This window comes from Notolabrus celidotus, chromosome 10 (assembly GCF_009762535.1).
Source record: "Notolabrus celidotus isolate fNotCel1 chromosome 10, fNotCel1.pri, whole genome shotgun sequence".
Lineage (NCBI taxonomy): Eukaryota > Metazoa > Chordata > Actinopteri > Labriformes > Labridae > Notolabrus > Notolabrus celidotus.
This window is the reverse complement of record NC_048281.1, coordinates 33,899,676-33,920,956: the sequence shown is the minus strand read 5'-3', so window position 1 is coordinate 33,920,956 and position 21,281 is coordinate 33,899,676. Positions and strand designations below refer to the sequence as shown.

The 21,281-nt window shown below is 38.2% G+C and overlaps 1 protein-coding gene across 2 annotated transcripts in view; it reads right to left on the bottom strand.

Annotated features, from left to right (window-relative positions):
* Window positions 1–2,712: 2,712 nt before the first annotated feature.
* The window catches only part of rubcnl (rubicon like autophagy enhancer), a 31,640-nt gene continuing 13,071 nt past the window's right edge, over window positions 2,713–21,281 (bottom strand). For both annotated transcript variants that reach the window (XM_034693236.1, XM_034693235.1), the window contains exons 8-17: window positions 15,104–15,209; window positions 14,116–14,252; window positions 13,873–13,937; window positions 13,490–13,529; window positions 13,268–13,345; window positions 10,849–10,969; window positions 10,144–10,205; window positions 9,212–9,365; window positions 8,857–8,947; window positions 2,713–2,937 (exon numbers count right to left, since the gene is read on the bottom strand). In XM_034693236.1, coding sequence (XP_034549127.1) covers window positions 2,834–2,937; window positions 8,857–8,947; window positions 9,212–9,365; window positions 10,144–10,205; window positions 10,849–10,969; window positions 13,268–13,345; window positions 13,490–13,529; window positions 13,873–13,937; window positions 14,116–14,252; window positions 15,104–15,209 — 958 coding nt within the window. In that variant the 3' untranslated portion in view covers window positions 2,713–2,833. The remainder of the gene's footprint in view (window positions 2,938–8,856; window positions 8,948–9,211; window positions 9,366–10,143; window positions 10,206–10,848; window positions 10,970–13,267; window positions 13,346–13,489; window positions 13,530–13,872; window positions 13,938–14,115; window positions 14,253–15,103; window positions 15,210–21,281) is intronic.

The following is a 21,281-nucleotide window of genomic DNA, read 5'->3' as shown; positions in this document are numbered from 1 at the left end:
ATCTAAAGGTCATATAGGCTATAAAGAGATTTATGTGCTTCATGCTGAGCGTGTATCACTTTATGAAGCTTTTAATTTTGTATTTCCGCTCAGTGGCAGTGTGAATTTACATATGGGTTAAATATTAAGGATCGCAGAGCAACATTTAACATTTCAATTTAACATTTATTTATATCTAACATTTATATTTATATCTAACATTTAGAATTAACATTTACATGTTGATTTAACATTTAGATATAACATTTACATTTAACATGTTGGTTTAACATTTAACATGTAGATTTAACATTTACATTTTAACATATCTATTTATAAATAACATTTATATTTGTATCTTACATTTATATTTAACATTTACATGTTGATTTAACATTTATATTTATATCTTACATTTAGATATAACATTTACATTTAACATTTAACATGTTGATTTAACATTAAACATGTAGATTTAACATTTAACATGTAGATTTAACATTTAACATTTCTATTTGTTTCTAACATTTATATCTATATTTAACATTTAGATTAAACATTTAACATTAAGATTTACCAATCAACATTTATATTTAACATTTAGATTTGGATTTTACATTTATATTTAACATTTAACAATTATGTTTAACATTCAGAATACACCTTTATATTTAACATTTAACAGTTATGTTTAACATTCAGAATACACATTTATATTTAACATTTAACAATTTTATTTATATATAACATTTATAGTTAAAATTCAGATTAAACATTTCTATTTAACATTTAAAATTTGTATTTAACATTGAACAATTATATTGATATATAAAATGTATGTTTAACATTCAGATTAAAACTTTTTTTTCATTTATATTAAAGATTTATATTTAAACATTTATATTTAACATTTAACATTTATATTTAACATTATATTTAACAATCAGATTAAACATTTATATTTTACATTTAACCATAATATTTATATTTAACATTATATTTAACATTCAGATTAAACATTTATATTTTACATTTAACCATAATATTTATATTTAACATTTATATTTAACATTCAGATTAAACATTTATATTTAACATTTAACTATAATATTTAAATTTAAAATTTATGTTTAACATTCAGATTAAAACTTGTCTATTTAACATTTATATTTTACATTTAACAATTATATTTATATTTAACATTTATGTTTAACATTCAGATTAAAACTTTTTAACATTTAGATTTAACATTTAGATTAGACAATTATATTTATATTTAGCATTTGGATTTAACATTGATTTTAACTTGATATGTTTTTCACAACAAAATTAAATGTGAAGATCACATATATTCCTCTAAATGTGATTTTAAAAAAGTGACTTTTAAAAATTCACTCTTAATCTTTTTGACATTTTGGAGCTAAATGTGAAGAATTGAAGCAGTTTTATTTTCAGTGAGCACAACTTTACAATCATCGCCCCATGCTTCTGTGTGTTTTAACATTTAAAGGTGACATATCATGCAAAATGGACTTTTTAATGGTTCTCTACCTGAAATATGTGTCCCTGTCTACAAACCCCCCGAGAATGAAAAGAATCCATTCTGCCCCTGTTCTGATTTCTCCACCTTTCTGTAAATGTGTGTGAAACCAGCCGTTTCAGACTTCCTGTTTTTGTTACGTAACAACAATATCCGGTCTGTAACAGGAAGTCAGAGCTCGGAGCTTGTTCAGCCCATAGACTGTATAAAATACAACTCAACCCCTCCTCCGTTTTTCATTCCCTGCACACATGTGTGCTAACAAGGAGCTTAGGAGGGAGGCATGCTAGTTGTAGGCTGTCTTAATAAACACAAAAGTCGGTTTTACTCCCCACGTCTGCAGATTTGAAGATCTAGTGGATGATTTTTATTTATCATGGATAAGTGCTAGCGCTAGTTAGCATAGCCACATAGCTATATGTTCATAGCTGTAGCTGTAGCTGTAGCTGTAGCTGTAGCTGTAGCTGTAGCTGTGTACCAAGACACACGTCGACATACTGACAAATAAAACAAGAAACACTAAATCTGTGACCAATCCTTCATAAAATGTCCTGCTGCCTTTCTGGCAGAGGTCGGTTTTACTCCCCACGTCTGCAGATTTGAAGATCTAGTGGATGATTTTTATTTATCATGGGTAAGTGCTAGCGCTAGTTAGCATAGCCACATAGCTACATGTTCGTAGCTGTGTACCAAGACACACGTCGACATACTGACAAATAAAACAACAAGAAACACTAAATCTGTGACCAATCCTTCAGAAAGGTCCTGCTACAGGCGCCTCTCCGTCAGGATCAGATTCTGGATCAGATTCAGAGGGTTGAAGTAACGTGGGTCTGTGAGCAGCCGTGTATATTCAGCCAACATGTAAACATTAGATCAACGCGCTGGAGAGCCGAGGCACATCCACTTCCTGAGGGGGCGTGGTCAGAGGGAAAACTGTGTGTTCTGATGAGGAATGAAGAAGAGGGGTTTTCAGGCAGACCAAAATCTGATTTCAAAGTGTTTTTTTGAGCATAAACTTTAAAGACATGTTTTGGGGACCTCTTAGACCAATATATATTGATGAAAAAAGCGTGATATGTCACCTTTAAAGCATTTTTCATATGTCTCTATAATCTTGATCATGAAGTGTGTCAGCACACAGAGACACACTCCCACAGAAACAAGGAGAAAACACAGAACATTAAAACTCATGTCTTTTAATAAAGTTTCTTTTATTAACAGTTTTATTTCCACAGGAAACATCAAATATCTGAGAGGAACTCAAACTCGTATCAGTTTTATTTAAATACGTTGTAGAGATGATGTTCGCGCTCAGCCGTCAGTCTTTGTCGGACGTTTCTTCCGTGATTTGATCCGAGCGCATTTCAGACACTCCTTCTCCACATAACAGTGTTTGTGGAAGCACGTCCTGCACACTGCAACGAGACAAGCAAACATGTTAAAGGTGACATATCACGCTCTTTATCATCAACATATATCGGTCTAAGAGGTCCCCAGAACAGGTCTTTAAAGTCAGTTACTTCCTGTTTCCTTTGATTCATGTGGAGAGAATATTGTGTCTTTAATATGCAATCAAAAATAATGGATTTGAGAACAAAAAAATATTTTGCAAACAAAATTAGGATTTGAAAAATATGAAATAATGCTATGAATAAAGGAAATATATTTGTGATTAAAAATGTATCTTTATAAATCCACTCTTTTTTTGTTACAAACAAAATTATTATTCTCACGAACCACAGATTCGTTTACGTTTCCAGTTTTTGCATTTACGTTTCCAGTTTTTGCATTTGCGTTTCCAGTTTTTGCATTTGCGTTTCCAGTTTTTGCATTTGCGTTTCCAGTTTTTGCATTTGCGTTTCCAGTTTTTGCATTTATGTTTCCAGTTTTTGCATTTACGTTTCCAGTTTTTTCATTTACGTTTCCAGTTTTTGCATTTGCGTTTCTAGTTTTTTCATTTACGTTTCCAGTTTTTGCATTTGCGTTTCCAGTTTTTTCATTTACGTTTCCAGTTTTTTCATTTACGTTTCCAGTTTTTTCATTTACGTTTCCAGTTTTTGCATTTACGTTTCCAGTTTTTGCATTTACGTTTCCAGTTTTTGCGTTTGCATTTCCAGCTTTTGCGTTTGCGTTTCCAGTTTTTGCATTTACGTTTCCAGTTTTTGCATTTGCGTTTCCAGTTTTTGCGTTTGCATTTCCAGTTTTTGCATTTACGTTTCCAGTTTTTGCATTTACGTTTCCAGTTTTTGCGTTTGTGTTTCCAGTTTTTGCATTTGCGTTTCCAGTTTTTGCGTTTGCGTTTCCAGTTTTTGCATTTGCGTTTCCAGTTTTTGCATTTACGTTTCCAGTTTTTTTGCGTTTGTGTTTCCAGTTTTTGCATTTACGTTTCCAGTTTTTGCATTTGCGTTTCCAGTTTTTGCGTTTGCATTTCCAGTTTTTGCATTTACGTTTCCAGTTTTTGCATTTGCGTTTCCAGTTTTTGCATTTGCGTTTCCAGTTTTTGCATTTGCGTTTCTAGTTTTTGCGTTTGCGTTTCCAGTTTTTGCATTTACGTTTCCAGTTTTTGCATTTGCGTTTCCAGTTTTTTCATTTACGTTTCCAGTTTTTTCATTTACGTTTCCAGTTTTTGCATTTGCGTTTCCAGTTTTTTCATTTACGTTTCCAGTTTTTGCATTTACGTTTCCAGTTTTTTCATTTACGTTTCCAGTTTTTTCATTTACGTTTCCAGTTTTTGCATTTGCGTTTCCAGTTTTTTCATTTACGTTTCCAGTTTTTTCATTTACGTTTCCAGTTTTTGCATTTGCGTTTCCAGTTTTTTCATTTGCGTTTCCAGTTTTTTCATTTACGTTTCCAGTTTTTGCATTTACGTTTCCAGTTTTTTCATTTACGTTTCCAGTTTTTTCATTTACGTTTCCAGTTTTTTCATTTGCGTTTCCAGTTTTTGCATTTGCGTTTCCAGTTTTTTCATTTACGTTTCCAGTTTTTGCATTTGCGTTTCCAGTTTTTTCATTTACGTTTCCAGTTTTTTCATTTACGTTTCCAGTTTTTGCATTTGCGTTTCCAGTTTTTTCATTTACGTTTCCAGTTTTTGCATTTACGTTTCCAGTTTTTTCATTTACGTTTCCAGTTTTTGCATTTGCGTTTCCAGTTTTTTCATTTACGTTTCCAGTTTTTGCATTTGCGTTTCCAGTTTTTTCATTTACGTTTCCAGTTTTTTCATTTACGTTTCCAGTTTTTTCATTTACGTTTCCAGTTTTTTCATTTACGTTTCCAGTTTTTTCATTTGCGTTTCCAGTTTTTTCATTTACGTTTCCAGTTTTTTCATTTACGTTTCCAGTTTTTGCGTTTGCGTTTCCAGTTTTTGCGTTTCCAGTTTTTGCGTTTGCGTTTCCAGTTTTTGCGTTTCCAGTTTTTGCGTTTGCGTTTCCAGTTTTTGCGTTTACGTTTCCAGTTTTTGCGTTTCCAGTTTTTGCGTTTGCGTTTCCAGTTTTTGCATTTACGTTTCCAGTTTTTGCATTTGCGTTTCCAGTTTTTGCATTTACGTTTCCAGTTTTTGCATTTGCGTTTCTAGTTTTTGCGTTTACGTTTCCAGTTTTTGCGTTTCCAGTTTTTGCGTTTGCGTTTCTAGTTTTTGCGTTTACGTTTCCAGTTTTTGCATTTGCGTTTCCAGTTTTTGCGTTTGCGTTTCCAGTTTTTGCATTTGCGTTTCTAGTTTTTGCGTTTGCGTTTCGAGTTTTTGCATTTGCGTTTCCAGTTTTTGCATTTACGTTTCCAGTTTTTGCATTTACGTTTCCAGTTTTTTTGCGTTTGTGTTTCCAGTTTTTGCATTTACGTTTCCAGTTTTTGCATTTGCGTTTCCAGTTTTTGCGTTTGCATTTCCAGTTTTTGCATTTACGTTTCCAGTTTTTGCATTTGCGTTTCCAGTTTTTGCATTTGCGTTTCCAGTTTTTGCATTTGCGTTTCTAGTTTTTGCGTTTGCGTTTTCAGTTTTTGCGTTTGCGTTTTCAGTTTTTGCATTTGCGTTTCCAGTTTTTGCATTTGCGTTTCCAGTTTTTGCATTTGCGTTTCTAGTTTTTGCGTTTGCGTTTCCAGTTTTTGCATTTGCGTTTCCAGTTTTTGCATTTACGTTTCCAGTTTTTGCGTTTACGTTTCCAGTTTTTGCGTTTGCATTTCCAGTTTTTGCATTTACGTTTCCAGTTTTTGCATTTGCGTTTCCAGTTTTTGCGTTTGCGTTTCCAGTTTTTGCGTTTGCGTTTCCAGTTTTTGTATTTGCGTTTCCAGTTTTTGCATTTACGTTTCCAGTTTTTGCGTTTGCGTTTCCAGTTTTTGCGTTTGCGTTTCTACCAAGCGGCAACCTCCGGTCTAAAAATATGAGTCCAATGCGGAAGTGTTAAAAGCTTTGCTTAATCATTAGTATCACCCCACAGAGTTTTTTTGGCGTCATGGTGAGATGGTCCCTCTCCATCTAAGTGTGTTAGGTCTCTCTCTCCTTCTCTCTCCCTGTCCCTTTGTATATCCTTATGTAATCTTTCTTTCACTTTCTCTTATTTTTTTTATTTTTTTTGGCCCACCTAGGTGTGCACGCCCTCTTTTACAGAACATGATATTAGCTGCCAATAAAAGATAGGCCAGAGTTCTAAGAGGGATGGTGATGGTTGCATGCACACAGTCACAAGCACAGAAGAAAAAGGTTTTCATTCTTTTCTTTTGCTGCAAGAATAAACTGCATGAATATTTGACAGTTTGTGACAAACATGACACAAACCAGAAATATATATGCAGACAAGAGGAAAGAGAGAGAGAAAAAAGAAAAGAGAAGAAAAAAGAGAGAAGAAAAAAAGAGAAAAAAAAAAAGGAAGTGTTAGAAGCTGCAGATCATCGAGGATCCGCTTGAGGCTGGCTCCGGAAGTACCGGAAGTCACATACACATGAATGGGGAAAAGACGATCTTTGCAGCATTAATAAACATGTTTACAGCCTGGTACAAAAGATGAGTGTAGTCTGAATAGCTAATTTCTCGACGTCCTCTCACTGTGAGGGGGGTGAATTTTTTTCTAATTCGTTAATTTAGAAGATATTGAGATTACTAGTCTTCCAATGAGAGGCACAGCTGCCTGCAAGAACACTGCAGCTGTTGGCTAGGAGGCTCAAAGCCCGCCTCTTTACGTCACATTCGCTCGACAGAAGCAATATGGCTGCCGCAGCCGATTGGTCTCAAAACAGCTCTTCAGAAACAGATGGGTGACGTCACGGATCCTACGTCCATATTTTTTACAGTCTATGGTTTCTACATAACTGTCATGGGCGGGACCTCCCCTGAGAGATGCAAGAAGCCTCCTGATTGGTCAGTCTCACTCAGAGAGACGGTGTGACAACTTCCGCCCCAACAAGTTGTTGCCGCGAAGGGAGACATATCAACATGGAGAAACAGGTACGTTTTGTAAAACTGGAAACGCAAACGAATCTGTGGTTCGTGAGAATAATAATTTTGTTTGTAACAAAAAAAGAGTGGATTTATAAAGATACATTTTTAATCACAAATATATTTCCTTTATTCATAGCATTATTTCATATTTTTCAAATCCTAATTTTGTTTGCAAAATTGTTTTTTGTTCTCAGATCCATTATTTTTGATTGCATATTAAAGACACGATATTCTCTCCATAGATTCACAGCCTCCGTAGAGGGAAACTTCAAAGGGCACACAGCGTCTTGTGATGTCACGCTGTATGGGCGGAGCTTATTACAGTGGCTTCACAGGCCGCACAATGGCGGCGCCCAGGAGAGGGATTTTTTTGGCTTCCGAACCGTACAACAGGAAGAGGCGGAGCAACGCTGTCCGTTTTTATTTACAGTCTATGCTACGAACATGTAGCTATGTGGCTATGCTAACTAGCGCTAGCACTTTTCCATGAAAACTAAAAATGTAAAAATGTTTTCCAAAGTGTAAATTTGTCTTTGACTTTGTTGTTTCATCCTTTGTAAATTATCATTGCACTTCCCAATTCCCAGCCACCATAGTTAGTAGGTGTTACTGACTGTCAGTACTACACATTTTAAGCTGATGCAAAATGTAAACATGTAACACTTCTGTTGATGCAGTTTAATGTTGAAAGGTAAGAAAGTGACTTCTAAACACTAGATCTTCAAATCTGCAGACGTGGGGAGTAAAACCGACCTTTGTGTTTATTAACTCCCTAAAAAGTCCGTCAGACGGCTGCAGCTCATACAGAATGCTGCTGCTCGAGTCCTAACAAGGACCAACAAAGTAGACCTCATCACTCCAGTTCTTAGATCCCTACACTGCCTTCCTGTCTGTCAGAGAATAGACTTTAAAATCCTGCTGATGGTTTATAAAGCACTGAATGGTTTAGGCCCAAAATACATTGCTGATCTGCTGCTACTTTATGAACCACCTGGACCTCTGAGGTCATCAGGTCCTGGTCTGCTTTCAGTTCCTAGAGTCAGAAGGAAACATGGTGAAGCAGCGTTTAGTCATTATGCTCCACATATCTGGAACACACTCCCTGAAAGCTGCAGGTCTGCTCCAACTCTCACCTCTTTTAAATCAAAGATTAAGACTTTTTTATTTGCCTCTGCCTTCCTATCTTAACTCATTTTAACTCACTTTAAATTAAAATTTGAATGTAATTTTAAATATATTTCTAATTTTCCTTTTCTTTTCTGTTTTATCATATTTGTCATTTTCATTGTGTTCTTTTATGCCTGTCTGAAAGTCTCCAATGCTTTTAATGGACTTGGTAAATGGTAAATGGACTTGTACTTATATAGCGCTTTTCTAGTCTTTCTGACCACTCAAAGCGCTTTTACACTGTTTTAATTAACATTAATGTTTTAATGTAAAGCACATTGAGTTGCCCTCATGTATGAAATGCGCTATACAAATAAAGCTGCCTTGCCTTGCCTACAACTAGCATGCCTCCCTCCTAAGCTCCTTGTTAGCACATGTGTGCAAGGAATGAAAAACGGAGGAGGGGTTGTGTTGTATTTTATACAGTCTATGGGCTGAACAAGCTCCGAGCTCTGACAGACCGGATGGCGTTGTGACGTATGAAAAACACTGAAAACTGAAACGGCTGGTTTCAGCACACATTTACAGAAAGGTGGAGAAATCAGAACAGGGGCAGAATGGATTCTTTTCATTCTCAGGGGGGTTTGCAGACATGCCAGGGAAAACACACATTTCAGGACGAGAACCATTAAAAAGTCCATTTTGCATGATATGTCTCCTTTAATGTTTATCTGAAGCAAATATGAGGATTCATGTGAAGAATTCAATCTTTCTGGAGACACAGTGAGTGCATGTTTCTTACCTGGACAGCGCTTACAAATGTCCGTCTGGAAAGGAAAGATGACGTCTTTCTCTCTGCAGAACTCACAGATGAAACCTCGGGCCAGACACAGCTGTGGGCGGGAGAGAGGGAAAAGTCAACACAGTTAAAGAAGTACATCCAGAACTTTATGTCTCATGTTGTCACTAGTTTGTTGTCCTCAATCAAAGATCCCAGGAGTTAACTCAATCTGTGTGAAATGAAACCAACATGGTAACTTCTTGTGTTTATTCTAAGGCATTATTTTTCTTTCTTATGGAGTATTTTATTTGGATACAGTAGCGCCAACACAACTCCTCCATGGTGTGATTTTTAGTGGGAGGTGTTTCAAACTGACCACACAGTTTTCTACGTGACTGATGGACGAGCTCAGCATCACTCGGGCATGAGCGACCAGCTGACCCTTCTTCACCCTCAGGAGGTCGTCCAGGGAGAACAGGTGAGGCTGCTCCGTCAGGTGAGCAGGAAGCACCTCAAACTCTGCCATCACCCTGAGACACACACATTTGAAGTATTTATTCATATCCACATAAATAGACATGAACGGTATCTGTACACCTGGACAAAGGGGGGACAGTCAGGTACAAAGCACCTCGCACATATAATCATTACAGCACATTAAACTCTCATGGAAACAGGAAGCAGCGCCTCCTCCAGATGGAGCGGCGCCCGATTACAGCCGAGACCGAACAATACCGGGCCAGGTGCTTGGCTCTCCTCTTAGAGAGGCCGGCCATCTGAAGGCCTCGGACCACCAGCCTGTTGTGCACATGACCCAGGCTACCAAACATAAACACCAGCAGGTTACACTGGTAGCCGAACTGTGCGATGGTTCGTCTCAACTGTTTGTATTTCACTACTTCTGTAGTAAAGGCCTCCTCTAGGCTGGAGTCAAATGTGCAGCACACATACACACACACACACACACACACACACACACACACACACACACACTCACATAAATGTTGAATATCTTTAAAGTTAATGTACGTTGAAGTTCATTACAGCATCTTTTTAAAATATTCTGATGGCTCAGGTTTATTTTTGTAAAACTGTGACAGTCATTGCAAACAGCTGCAGTGTGCATTTTTTAATGCTGCCACTAGATGGCGCCAAAACACGATACTTAAAAATCACTCTGACTTTACTTCAGTTTATTATAAATGAAAGAAACTCTTATTATAATTCTGCCGATGTTTATTTTTTCCCACTTTATAAACAGTGTCTAATAAAGACTCCATCTAAACTCTTCCTTTTATAAATACTTACTGTCCAGAAAATCTGCAGGCCTTCAGCAGCTTCTTGATGCCCTGCAGCTGATCCTGGAGCTCCTGAGGAGAGAGGAAGGAAGGAAGGAAGAAAGGAAGGAAGGTGTGATGGAATTCAGCAACAAACTGGACACTGGACACAGAAGACTCAGGAGACTCTGACGGCTTACGTTGAAATAGTTTATGTAGAACTTGGCCAAGGAGAAATAACATAACAGTACACAGGCAGGAGAGTGCAGTGCAATGCCAAGTCAGTTCTGACAGACAAAACCCTTGGCATGGTATTTATTCCCTCTGAAGACGACACTAAAGTTAGATAACCATGTTTGGACAATAGGAACACAACAAGTGGGAAGAAGACCTGTGCTCTAGTTCTGGAGACAGTAAGTCGACCATAACACAGAGATAAAGACAGGAGCAGGGGGAGAGACCTTGACTACTACCCTGACACGATCTCGCCCGTAACAGATGACATAGGAAACAAGTTACTCTAAACATGACATTTAGACTGAAAGAATACAATAGTTAAACATTCTTACATACGTATATATAAGACTATGAAAATTCCACGACAGAAGGAAGGCAAAAAGTTAACTTTATTTTCTCTTTCTTGGACATACCTGCAAGTGTCTTTATCCATGCTTACAAATCTTTAGGCAAGGAGCCAGGCCCAGCCCTCAGGATGTAAGTGTCTGATTGAACTCACCCTGAACCTGTGGAGCTCCTTCACCCGGCTGTAGAGCGTCGTACCGACACACGTCAGGTCGAACACAGGCTGGAACCAGATCGAGTCCAGCAGCTGTTTGGAGAAATCACTCACAGGGAACCTGCAGAAGGATGTTATATCAATCAATCATCAATCAAGCTTTATTTATAAAGCACCTTTCATACAAATAAAATGCAACCCAAAGTGCTTTACAGCGATTGAAAACGAGAAAGAAGCAGAAATGAAACAATGCTAAGACATTTTAGTGGAAGATAATAATAATGATAATAATAAAACTAATAAAAATACAAATTAAAAATAAGAACAACATAAAAATAAAATAAAATAGAGACCAATGCACACCAAAATAAAATATGTGTAGTTAAAATAAGTTAAAGCGTCAAAATTAAGAAATAAAAATAGTTAAAATAAATAGATTTAAAAGGTAAGGATAAGAGTTGAAAAATAAAACTAAGGCTGAAAAATATCAATAAAACTGAGTAGATAAATAAAATGAAATAAATGAATGAATAAATACATAAAAATAGAATAAGATAACAGTTAAAATTATTAAAATAATAAAGCAACATTTAAATCAATATTATAGTAAAAGGTAGGTAATAAAATTGTTAAACTCTACATAAAAGCCAGACTGAATAAATACGTTTTTAGTTTACGTTTAAAAGTCACAATATCTCCATCAGCTCCTCTCAGATCCTCCGGCAGGCTGTTCCATAGTTTGGGAGCGTAGTGGCTGAAAGCAGTGTCACCAAATGTTTTAGTTCTGCTCTTAGGAACAGCTAAAAGAGAGGAGCCGGAGGATCTGAGAGACCTACCTGCTTTATATACTAAAAGCATCTCTGAGATGTAGTCTGGTGCAAGGCCATGCAGCGCCTTAAAAACTAGTAAAATCATTTTAAAATCAATACGAAAAGCAACAGGCAGCCAATGTAAAGATTTTAAAATAGGCGTAATGTGTGCTCTCCTTCTGGTCCTCGTTAAAACTCTAGCTGCTGCATTTTGTATATGCAGGACTGTCTCAGATAATTAGAATATTGTGATAAACTTCTTTATTTTCTGTAATGCAATTAAAAAAACAAAAATGTCATACATTCTGGATTCATTACAAATCAACTGAAATATTGCAAGCCTTTTATTATTTTAATATTGCTGATTATGGCATACAGCTTAAGAAAACTCAAATATTCCTATCTCAAAATATTAGAATATCATGAAAAAGTATACTAGTAGGCTAGAAGAGCCGCTTCCAGAATTTGGGGGATCTTCAAAGACAGTGGACTGAAGCTGGAGTCCAGGTATCAAAAGCCACTGTTCACAGACGTGTCCGGGAAATGGGCTACAATAGCCGTATTCCCATGGTCAAGCCACTTCTGAACTCAAGACAACGGAAGAAGCGTCTGACTTGGGCTATGGAAAAGAAGCACTGGACAGTTGCAGAGTGGTCCAAAGTCCTCTTTTCAGATGAAAGCAAGTTTTGTACTTCCTTTGGAAGTCAAGGCGCCAGAGTCTGGAGAAAGGCTGGAGAGGAGCAAAATCCAAGTTGCTTGAAATCCAGTGTGAAGTTCCCACAGTCAGCGATGGTTTGGGGAGCCATGTCAGCTGCTGGTGTTGGTCCACTGTGTTTCATCAAGTCCAGAGTAAATGCAGCTGTGTACCAAGAGATTTTAGAGCACTACATGCTTCCGTCTGCAGAAAAGCTCTATGGAGATGATGAATTCATTTTCCAGCATGATCTGGCACCTGCCCACAGTGCCAAAACCACCAGTAACTGGTGTACTGACCATGGCATTACTGTCCTCGATTGGCCTGCCAATTCCCCTGACCTGAACCCCATTGAGAATTTGTGGGGTATTTTGAAGAAGAAGCTCAAAGACACCAGACCCAACAATGCAAATGAGCTAAAGGCCGCTATTGAAGCATCCTGGGCATCCATAACACCTCAGCAATGCCACAGGCTGATTGCCTCCATGCCACGCCGCATTGATGCAGTAATCCGTGCAAAAGGATTCCCAACCAAGTACTGAGTGCATTAATGGACATTTTCAAATGTTTGATTTTGTTTTGCTGTTATACTTTTTTTTTTACTTGGTCTGAGGAAATATTCTAATATTTTGAGATAGGAATATTTGAGTTTTCTTAAGCTGTATGCCATAATCAGCAATATTAAAATAATAAAAGGCTTGCAATATTTCAGTTGATTTGTAATGAATCCAGAATGTATGACATTTTTGTTTTTTTAATTGCATTACAGAAAATAAAGAAGTTTATCACAATATTCTAATTTTCTGAGACAGTCCTGTATATGTCATATTTGATCCTGAGTCAGGCTACCTTTCTGTTTTGAGTTTATTGAACACTTCAAGCTTTGATAATATTAATGTCTGCAGTGTTTTCTCACCTGTTAAAGTCCCAGCAGGTGAGAACTCGTGCAGGAATCACAGCTTCAGAGCCGCTGTGGCAGCAGGCACAGAAATACCTGAGAATTAAAACAACTCAACACATCAATAATCATCATTCTGAGCTCTGAAATGTGCAGATATGAGCTTTTAGCTTAGCATTAAAGCTTCTGCAGCATGGCAGGAAACGTCTGTTGATGTATACATGAAAACATTTCACATACCGGCCCAGATATTCACAGTAACGCAGTTTTTTGACGTGCTCTGGTGACAGAGAAAGAGGAAGAGGTCAGAGATAACTGAGATTTATGATTTCCACATCAGAAATTACAAATAAGATTATCAATGTGGACTAAAGACAACAGAAATCAGGTTTCTATTTCTTGAATATCTGCTAAAATGCAAATTAAAGGCCCCAAACTGCAGCTTCTAAAAATATCTAACAGTGCCCTCTAGTGGTGGTATCAGTGATTGCACCTTATTTACACTGCTGTTATTTTCAGGAACATGTAAATCAATAAGTTTAGATGTGATTCATGTAAATCAATCACTCTTACTTTGAACTGAGTCACAAAAAAATCAAGAATCAAAAATATCAAACACTCACTGTGCTCGAATTCTGTCCCACAACCTGCACACAGGAAGTTCTGCTGAGCGATGACATCACCGCGTCTGAAGGAGGAAACACAAAACTGTCAAATCAGTCTGTCAGTCTGTCAGTCTGTCTGTCTGTCTCTCTGTCTCTCTGTCTCTCTGTCTCTCTGTCTCTCTGTCTCTCTGCCTCTCTGCCTCTCTGCCTCTCTGCCTCTCTGTCTCTCTGTCTCTCTGTCTCTCTGTCTGTGACGTGGACCTTTGGTTTGGCTGGACGTCGAAGATGATCTGGACTTCAGGTGGAGCCCAGCTCAGTGATCCTCTCATCCTGGTCCTCAGTCTGATCTCCTCCTTCAGGCCGCTGCTGCTCACTGACACAGCTGTTGTTCCAGGTAACTGTAAACACACAAACAGAGGAAAGGTCAGAGGTCACGGATAACATTCTGATATGAATCATAGACGTTTATAAGACATGGGCTGTTTCCGAAACGGCCTGCTACATACTACTTACTAATGTAGTAGGTAGTAGGTATTGCCTATTACATACTGCGTTTGAATTTAGTATGTAGTATGACTGTTCTGTCCGATCTGTCATGCAGCATGCTGAGCCAGACTTCGCTGGATTTCCGGTTTCGGAAAGCGGAAGTAAACAACGGCGAAGCCGATAAATAAAATGCTTATTTAGCATCCATTTATGATTTAAAAAGTTAGGAAGTGGTTTATATTTAATTTGATAACTTTCACAGCACCCAAAAACGGATTTCCTCCCGTCAAAAAATGAGGAAAAAGAAAAAGCAGAACGAGCGCTGTGCATTATGGGAAACAGTACGCGAGGAAGACTGGTCCGATGCACACTGAGAAATTTTCCCGAATCAGTAGACATCAGGGGAGTTTTGGCATACTGCAGATTTTGCTCTTGTTCACATACTACTTACTACATACTGAATTTTGGACATATCAGTACGTACTGCTAGTATAGTAGGCGATTTCGGAAACAGCCATGGACGTAGCTGCTTCTCTCGAGTGTCCAGCAGGGGGCGACTCCCTACCTCTCAGTTGATTTATTCCCTCAGTAAACATTTACTAACGAGATTACGGTCTCAGTCTCTAGTCTCAAATCTTCTTCAACACAACATGATGTTTATTTTTGAAGCTATCATCCAGTTTAGAGTCCAAATTACAAACATTAAAATAACTATCGTCAGTTTAATCGTATGTCTGTATTAGTCAGCTGGTCGTGATCTGACCTGCTGCAGGGAGCTTCGCAGACTCAGCCGTCCACGTCGAGGTCCGTCTGAAGGAAGCCAGCTCCTCCTGAACTCCTGGACCAGCTTCTGGGCCAGGACCTCTGCACTGCATCATGGGAAAAACACGGAACGAGTCGCGTAAGAACAAATTGAGCATATAGCGTTAGCTCATGCTGGTTACAAAGTGAAGCTCAGCCCACATACATCAGCAGCTCCTATCAGCTGACAGCTTAGTGATAACATCTACACATCCAATCAGCAAATGGCAAAATGTGCGTTCTGTGTAAACTGCTCTGCCTGCCTTCTCTTGCTGCTCTCCCTGCAAAGCGTTTCACAACCCAGCTTCCCCTTTCTGCTGTGTCTGATTTTACCAGGGTCATATGTATTGTCTCTGAGGCTTGCTCTGTTCTGTGCCGCGGGGGTGTTTGCTGCTGCTCTCCATCCCTTGGCTTTTTATGCATACACATGAAAGAGAGGGGAGATGTGCTCTCCCCGCCTTGAAACTTAAGTATTCGTTCAGTCAGATCTGAGGAAATGTCAAAGCAATGCTCACTGCAATCCAGTGGGTGGTGGCAAGGAGCTGAAACCCCTGGCATGTACCAAGATCACACTCAGCAGTGGACTCAGATGCAATCAGTGCAACATAAAACAGCTGCTTGGACCTGTCTGTGTCAGAGAGCACTGGGTGCATCTCAAAGCTCTAAACTGCAGTCTCCTCGCTCCTCGCTCCTCGGTCGAACCGGAAGTACTTTCTGACGCGCCATTTTAACTTGCGTCCCAAAGCTCTAAACGCTGCTGGAGGAGCGAGGAGCGAGGAGACTGATCCGAGGAGGGATACTCGAGGAAACACGAGAGCAGACTTTGCGGAAGTCTGTTCTCTGATAGACACGCCCCCTTATCGAATATCACTCACCGATTGGACGCTGCAGCGGCTCGGACTTAACCGAAAATTAACATCAGCTGAGTTTAATAACAGAGAAAAGACGGACCTTAAAGGGGACATATCACGCTTTTTTCATCAACATATATTGGTCTAAGAGGTCCCCAAAACATGTCTTTAAAGTTTATGCTCCAAGAAACACTTTGAAATCAGATTTTGGTCTGCCTGAAAAACCCTCTTCTTCATTCCTCATCAGAACACTCTGTTTTCCCTCTGACCACGCCCCCTCAGGAAGTGGATGTGCCTCGGCTCTCCAGCACGTTGATCTAATGTTTACATGTTGGCTGAATATACATGGCTGCTCAGAGATCACCTCACTTCAACCCTCTGAATCTGATCCAGAATCTGATCCTGACGGAGAGGCGCCTGTAGCAGGACCTTTATGAAGGATTGGTCACAGATTTAGTGTTTCTTGTTGTTTTATTTGTCAGTATGTAGACGTGTGTCTTGGTACACAGCTACAGCTACAGCTACAGCTACAGCTATGAACATGTAGCTATGTGGCTATGCCAATTAGCGCTAGCACTTATCCATGATAAATAAAAATCATCCACTAGATCTTCAAATCTGCAGACGTGGGGAGTAAAACCGACCTCTGCCAGAAAGGCAGCGGGACCTTTCTGAAGGATTGGTCACAGATTTAGTGTTTCTTGTTATTTTATTTGTCAGTATGTCGACGTGTGTGTTGGTACACAGCTACAGCTACAACATGTAGCTATGTAGCTATGCTAACTAGCGCTAGCACTTATCCATGATAAATAAAAATCATCCACTAGATCTTCAAATCTGCAGACGTGGGGAGTCAAACCGACCTTTGTGTTTATTAAGACAGCCTACAAGGCAAGGCAAGGCAAGGCAGCTTTATTTGTATAGCGCATTTCATACACGAGGGCAACTCAATGTGCTTTACATTAACACATTAAAAGCATTGGAGACATTCAGACAAGCATAAAAGAACATAATTAAAATGACAAATATGATAAAACAGAAAAGAAAAGGAAAATTAGAGATATATTAAAAATTACATTAAAATTTTAATTTAAAGTGGGTTAAAATAATCTAAGATAGGAAGGCAGAGGTAAATAAAAAAGTCTTAATCTTTGATTTAAAAGAGGTGAGAGTTTGAGCAGACCTACAGCTTTCAGGGAGTGTGTTCCAGATATGTGGTGCATAATGACTAAACGCTGCTTCACCATGTTTCGTTCTGACTCTAGGAACTGAAAGCAGACCAGTACCTGATGACCTCAGAGGTCGAGGTGGTTCATAAAGTAGTAGCAGATCAGCAATGTATTTTGGGCCTAAACCATTCAGTGCTTTATAAACCATCAGCAGGATTTTAAAGTCTATTCTCTGACAGACAGGAAGCCAGTGTAGAGATCTAAGAACTGGAGTAATGTGGTCTACTTTTTTGGTCCTTGTTAGGACTCGAGCAGCAGCATTCTGTATGAGCTGCAGTCGTCTGATGGACTTTTTAGGGAGTCCTGTAAAGACCCCGTTACAGTAGTCTAGTCTGCTAAAGATAAATGCATGGACGAGTTTTTCTGCATCCTGCTGAGACATAAGTCCTTTAATCCTTGATATATTCTTAAGGTGATAGTAGGCTGACTTTGTAATTGTCTTAATGTGGCTGCTGAAATTAAGGTCTGAGTCTATGACTACACCAAGGTTTCTGGCTTGGTTTGAACATTTCATCATTGCAGATTGGAGCTGAGCAGTAACCTTTAACCTTTCTTCCTTGGCTCCAAAAACAATCATTTCAGTTTTTTCTTTGTTTAACTGAAGAAAGTTCTGGCTCATCCAGTCATTGATTTGTTCAATGCATTTACTCAGTGTTTGTATGGGACTATAATCCCCTGGTGATATGGTGATGTAAATGTGTGTGTCATCTGCATAGCTATGGTATTTTATTTGGTTGTTTCTTATTATCTGACCTAAGGGGAGCATGTAGATGTTGAATAGTAGAGGCCCCAGAATGGATCCTTGAGGTACTCCACATACGATTTTCATCCGCTCAGATGTGTATTTACCTATAGACACAAAATAGTCCCGGTCATTTAAATAGGACTTAAGCCAATTTAGTACTGCACCAGAGATTCCCACCCAGTTTTCAAGTCTGTCCAGTAGTATCTTGTGGTCAACTGTGTCAAAAGCAGCACTGAGATCAAGTGATACCAAAACTGAGATTTTGCCGTTGTCTGTGTTTAAATGAATATCATTGAGGACCTTGACTAGAGCGGTCTCTGTGCTGTGATGTGATCGGAATCCTGATTGGAAGACATCAAAACAGTCATTTATCATTAGATAATTGTTCAGTTGTTGAAAAACAGCTTTTTCAATAATTTTACTTAAAAAAGGGAGGTTTGATATCGGCCTATAGTTGTTCATTTCTGATGCATCTAAATTGTTCTTCTTCAGGAGGGGTTTAATTACTGCTGTTTTCATGGCCTGGGGGAAGACACCTGTAAGAAGAGACATGTTGACAATTTGAAGCAGATCTGAGGTCATGCAGTCTGAAACCTTTTTGAAAAATGGTGATGGTAGAATGTCAAGGCAGCAGGATGAGGATTTCAAATGCTGTATTATATCTTGTAGGTTTTTGTAATTTATTGGATTAAATTGTGTCATAGTGATTGAGTTGTTTTTTGGTGGACACACAGATAACACATTCCCAGTACCTCGTACAGTAGTGCTGACTGCTTGTCTGATTTTCTGAATTTTGGCAGTGAAGAAGAATGCAAATTCATTGCAGGCCTTGGTAGATAAGTGTTCAGAGGCCACTGGCACAGGGGGGTTTGTTAGCCTGTCGACTGTAGCAAACAGGGCGCGTGCATTATCTTTGTTTTTGGAGATAATGTCTGAGAAGAAGGTCTGCCTTGACTTTTTCAGTTCTAGATTAAACATGTGAAGTCTTTCTTTATAAATGTCATAATGAACCTGAAGCTTTGTTTTACGCCACCTGCGCTCAGCTTTTCGACATTCCTTTTTTTCATGTTTGACCTGCATGGTATTCCTCCAAGGCGATTTTTTCTTATTGGAGACCACTTTTAATTTAGTTGGTGCAATGGAATCAATAATGTTTGTAATTTTTAAAGTGAAATCTTCTACAAGTTCATTTGCAGAGAACCTAGAGAGGGGGGTTATGGAAGAGAAAGCCTGAATAAATATATCACTGGTACTTTCAGTAATGTAACGTTTTGAGATAACCTCAGTTTGAACATTAGTGTTCACAGATAAATCACTTTCAAAGAAAACACAGCAGTGATCAGAGAGAGCAACATCAGATACCAGAACCTTGGAAATGTTTAGACCCTTGGAGATAACCAAGTCTAGGATGTGGCCCCTGTTGTGTGTGGGCTGCGTCACATGCTGAGTGAGTCCAAAGTTGTCAAGGACATAACACAGTTCTTCAGTCACTCTGTCCTCAGGTTTGTCAACAACTAGCATGCCTCCCTCCTAAGCTCCTTGTTAGCACACGTGTGTGCAGGGAGGGGTTGAGTTGTATTTTATACAGTCTATGGGCTGAACAAGCTCCGAGCTCTGACTTCGTGACAGACCGGATATTGTTGTTACGTAACAAAAACACGGAAGTCTGAAACGGCTCGTTTCACACACATTTACAGAAAGGTGGAGAAATCAGAACAGGGGCAGAATGGATTCTTTTCATTCTCGGGGGGTTTGTAGACAGGGACACATATTTCAGGTAAAGAACCATTAAAAAGTCAATTTTGCATGATATGTCACCTTTAAAACAGTCATTAAGGGTGCCCTGAAACAGATCATAAACATATGTTGGTTTCTAAACAGTCTGTATTTGATGAGCTGAGATTAAAAAAGTGTTTGATGTGAATTTTAAAACAAAATACTGATCGCAAAATCATCAATTCAACATTACAGAGGGTGGATTATGTTATATCTGATTGTTTTTGTCAGATTCACTGTCTAATGAAATAGAGTAATAGAGTCTAACATCATTGATAGAATATATATCAATGATCAGTTATTCCTCCTGTTAGTTTCCCTGTTTGTTCTCGTTTTCTTCATGAAGAGAAGTCTGACAGTAAAGTTTGTCTGTTAGTAAAAACACTTGTTATATTTCCTGTCAGGTTAATAAAGTTTCATACGAGGCTGATCATTAATGAGCACAGGGTTTGAAAAGAGTTGCATGGTTTCTATTTTCACTTAAAGTAATAAATAATTGGTAACACTTTACAATAAGGGTCCCTTAATTAGCGTTAGTTAATGCATTATTAAGCATTAATTAACAGTTTAATAATAGTTTAATAATTATTATAATGTATTACCCAACATTAACTAACACATTAGTTAATGCATTAATAAGCAGTTAATTAATGCCCACTGCTCAGAGTTAATTAATACATTATTAAGCATTAATAAAAGTTACAAAACTTAATTAGTTAACCATTAGTGAATGCTGTCTGGACCCTTATTGTAAAGTGTAACACATGCATCACTTTGGTAACACATTATAAATGCTAAACTGCCTCATAAGCATTACTTAACCATAATTAAGCATTAGTGAATGCTTTTTGGACCCTTATTGTAAAGTGTAACACATGTATCCCTTAGGTAACACATACGCTGAAGCAAAATGAGTTGAAATGTAGTTGAAGCAACACATATACAGAATTCAACACATTTTATTTAGAATAAAACAGATAATCACAGATAACATCTCAACTGGCACAGAGAGGTACGGTGGCCCTGAGAGCTCACAGCACTGCAACTTAAGAAAACACATGCAAAAAAGACAATGTTTTTTTCTAATGTTTTGTGTTGTGGACTTTGCAGCACGTTTTTCTAATGTGTTGTACTGTGGTCAGTTGCAGTGCTGTAAGCTCTAAATTCTTTATATGTGTTGCTTCAACTACATTTCAACTAATTTTGGTTCAGCGTATGTGTTACCTAAGGGATACATGTGTTACACTTTACAATAAGGGTCCAGACAGCATTCACTAATGCTTAATTAAGGTTAAGTAATGCTTATGAGGCAGTTTAGCATTTATAATGTGTTACCAAAGTGATGCATGTGTTACACTTTACAATAAGGGTCCAAAAAGCATTCACTAATGCTTAATTAAGGTTAAGTAATGCTTATGAGGCAGTTTAGCATTTATAATGTGTTACCAAAGTGATGCATGTGTTACACTTTACAAGCATTACCGCTGACCCCTCACACCCTGGACACAAATTCTTCAAACTCCTCCCCTCCGGCAGGCG